The following is a 2,657-nucleotide window of genomic DNA, read 5'->3' as shown; positions in this document are numbered from 1 at the left end:
GGGCGCCAGGGCGCTCGTGGGTGCTCAGGCGGCCCAAGGCTGCCGCGCTCAGCCGGCTCCGACCGGGGCCGAGCCCTCAGTCACGGCCTGCGGGGAGGCTCTGGGGGCTCCTGGGGCATCTCTGCCTCCCACCTGCTGGATGGGCTTTGGGGTGGGGGGCCCCCACGGAGTCTCTAGGCACCCAGGCAGCAGCACCAGGGGCCGCCAAGCGGGCGCCCCACCACCCGCGCCGCCCAGCTCCCGGCCTCCCCGCTCCTGCTCCCGGTGGGCCGTTGGAGAGCTCCTGACACGCGGGTCCAGGCGGTGGTGGGGCGGCACAGCCCCAGCAGCTGAGACCCCCCACTGCTCGGCGGCAGACGCTGCCCCGGGCGGAGCGCCCGCTCCTCCGAGCCCCCAGCCCGGCGACGGGGGCGGCACCCACCTGTGAGGATGGCCACGCTGTGGAAGCAGCCGTCCAGCTTGCTCAGCAGGATGGAGAGGAAGCTGTCCGCGGCCAGCACGCTGGCGTCCCGCGTGCTCTGGTCATAGACCACCACGTCCTGCGGCTCCGTGGCCTCCACCTGGGGGCCACGAGGCCAGAGGTCAGGGCGCCGGCTCCTGGCCCACAGCTGGGCGGGACCTGCGGACACTCGTCCCTCCCCGGCCGCGTGGGGCAGATCAGAGCTCCCGTGAGGCCAAGCGGCCCCCTGTGGCAGGGTCGCCCCCGCGCGGCCCAGGCGAAGGACACCGGCCCCCTCGGGGCTGGGGCTCGGGCTCGCCCAGCTATGGGGAGATCGAGGACTGGGGCACGTGGCCCAGGAGGCGCCACGGAGCCCAGAAGGGCAGCTGCCCGGCCCTCGGCCCAGGCCAGCGGGCACCAGCCCGCGCGGCCGTCACCCGCGGCAGTGGGGTCCGCCCCGCGGAGTCCTGGGTTCCCCTCCTTGGGCTGCCGCCGTGCTGGGCTTTGCTCGGGAGCCGCCCTGCCTCAGGCAGGGGACACCCCCAAGGCAGGTCCGCCTGGGCCCTCTCGCATCCAGCTCTTGGGGCGCAGAGCCCCACAGTCGCGAGCGGCCTGCGCCGGGGGCTCCACGCTCCGGGGGCCGCACCGACAGCTGCCCTGGCCAGTCCCCGGCGCGTGGCTGGCCGTCCACGTCCCCCCAGGCGGGTGCCCGCTGAGCCCCCGGCTGGGGGCCCAGGCGGGGGGCCACGTCCCGGTGGGGGTGGAGGCCCGGGGGGCGGAGCGAGTGGGCGTGTACCTGCGTGCGGGCGGCCGGCTGGACGAGCTCGGCGATGGTCACCGTGGCCTGCTGCAGCCTGCGCCGCACCAGCTTGGAGCAGCAGATGTTGACGGAGCGCAGCACGTGCCAGCTGTCGTACTCGGCCCAGGGGCGGCTGTCGATGACCAGCGGCCCCCCGGGCCCGCCCCGCAGCAGGCTGGCCAGCTTCTTGGCGTCCATCACCTTCCGGGGCAGCCGGTCCCCGGCCATGGTGGGAGTGGGCGGGGTGGCCCTGGAGAGCCTGGGCCTACAGCGCTGAGGGACCAGGCATGGCGCCAGACCTGCGGGGGGCGCCAGTCAGAGCCAGTGGGGGGCTGCGGGGCGCCTCCCCACCCGGGGCCTCCTCCCTCCGGGCATCAGCGGCCCCTTGGCCTCTGGAGTGAGGACACCCCCCAACATCCGGGTGCAAGCTGGCGTGTGGGCCCCCAGGAGAAGGCCTGTCGCCCTGCCAGGCTCTGGGGGCACCACGGACCCGCCCTCATCCTGGAACACGGCGCCGTCCCACGGGCACCAGCCAGGCAGCAGGAACTCGCGCGCCCCTGCAAGCCCTCGCCCAGCCGGTCGAGCTCCCGGGCTGCCCACAGAGCCCCTGCGAGTGGGCCATCCTGCCCGCGGGGGTAGAGCGGGCACCGCGGAGGGGTGGACAGTCAGGGCTGCCTCCCCATGCCCAGGGCCCTGGAGGCAGCGGCCAGGGCAGGGCTGGGCCTGTGCGGAGGCCCCACCCTGCAGGCCGGGGCACAGGCATGGGCCTCCGCGTGCCGGGGCGGCGCTGGCCGGGAGCGCTCAGGGCGGGGCAGCCCCAGGACAAAGGTCAGGGTAGGACCGCACCTTGGGCCCTCACAGGCGCTGGGCCTGGGTCTGGCCTCTGGGGCCGGGCATGGAGAAGCCTGAGGCCCCTTCCATGTGGTCATCTGCCAGGGGTCACCTGTCCTGTCGCCTGCAGGACAGGCCCTTCTTGCAGGCTGCGCGGCCCTCTAGGGAGCCACAGTGTCAGGAAATGGGCCGTTTTAAAGCCAGGGATGGCGGGACAGGCCAGGTCACCCCAAGGAGACTGGCCAGACGCGAGCCTCGTGGGCTGCGTCCCCTCAGCTGTGCAAACCCGCTGGCGTGGGCACAGGCGCCCCCGGAGCTCACGGCAGCAGCGTGGGCATCAGGCAGGTGCCCTGAGCCCAGCAGGCCGTCCCCGCCCGGCCAGCGGCTCCCAGGCAGCCCTGTCCCTCCGGGAAGTGGGTGCGAGGGGTGCACAGAGCCCCCCCGGCATGAGTGGTGCCTCCTGGGGGAGGCTGGGGGACTCCAGGGCAGTCCCGCCTCCCACTGAGGGCCCCCAGTTGCAATTTCTGTACAAAATGTTTTGGGGAACCCTGACTCTCCCCTGGAGTTCGTCAGGCCTTGTCCCCCAGG

The 2,657-nt window shown here is 74.3% G+C and overlaps 1 protein-coding gene across 1 annotated transcript in view; it reads right to left on the bottom strand.

Annotated features, from left to right (window-relative positions):
* The window catches only part of DUSP8 (dual specificity phosphatase 8), a 5,846-nt gene extending 4,094 nt beyond the window's left edge, over window positions 1-1,752 (bottom strand). The window contains exons 1-2 of the mRNA XM_004695048.2: window positions 1,236-1,752; window positions 422-560 (exon numbers count right to left, since the gene is read on the bottom strand). Of these exons, the coding sequence (XP_004695105.1) occupies window positions 422-560; window positions 1,236-1,466 (370 nt within the window). The 5' untranslated portion in view covers window positions 1,467-1,752. The remainder of the gene's footprint in view (window positions 1-421; window positions 561-1,235) is intronic.
* Between the last annotated feature and the right edge of the window lie 905 nt (window positions 1,753-2,657).

Source organism: Condylura cristata, unplaced genomic scaffold (genome assembly GCF_000260355.1).
Source record: "Condylura cristata isolate star-nosed mole 26May11 unplaced genomic scaffold, ConCri1.0 scaffold00054, whole genome shotgun sequence".
NCBI lineage: Eukaryota > Metazoa > Chordata > Mammalia > Eulipotyphla > Talpidae > Condylura > Condylura cristata.
Note: the sequence above shows the minus strand (reverse complement) of the source record. Positions and strands in the feature narration are given on the sequence as shown.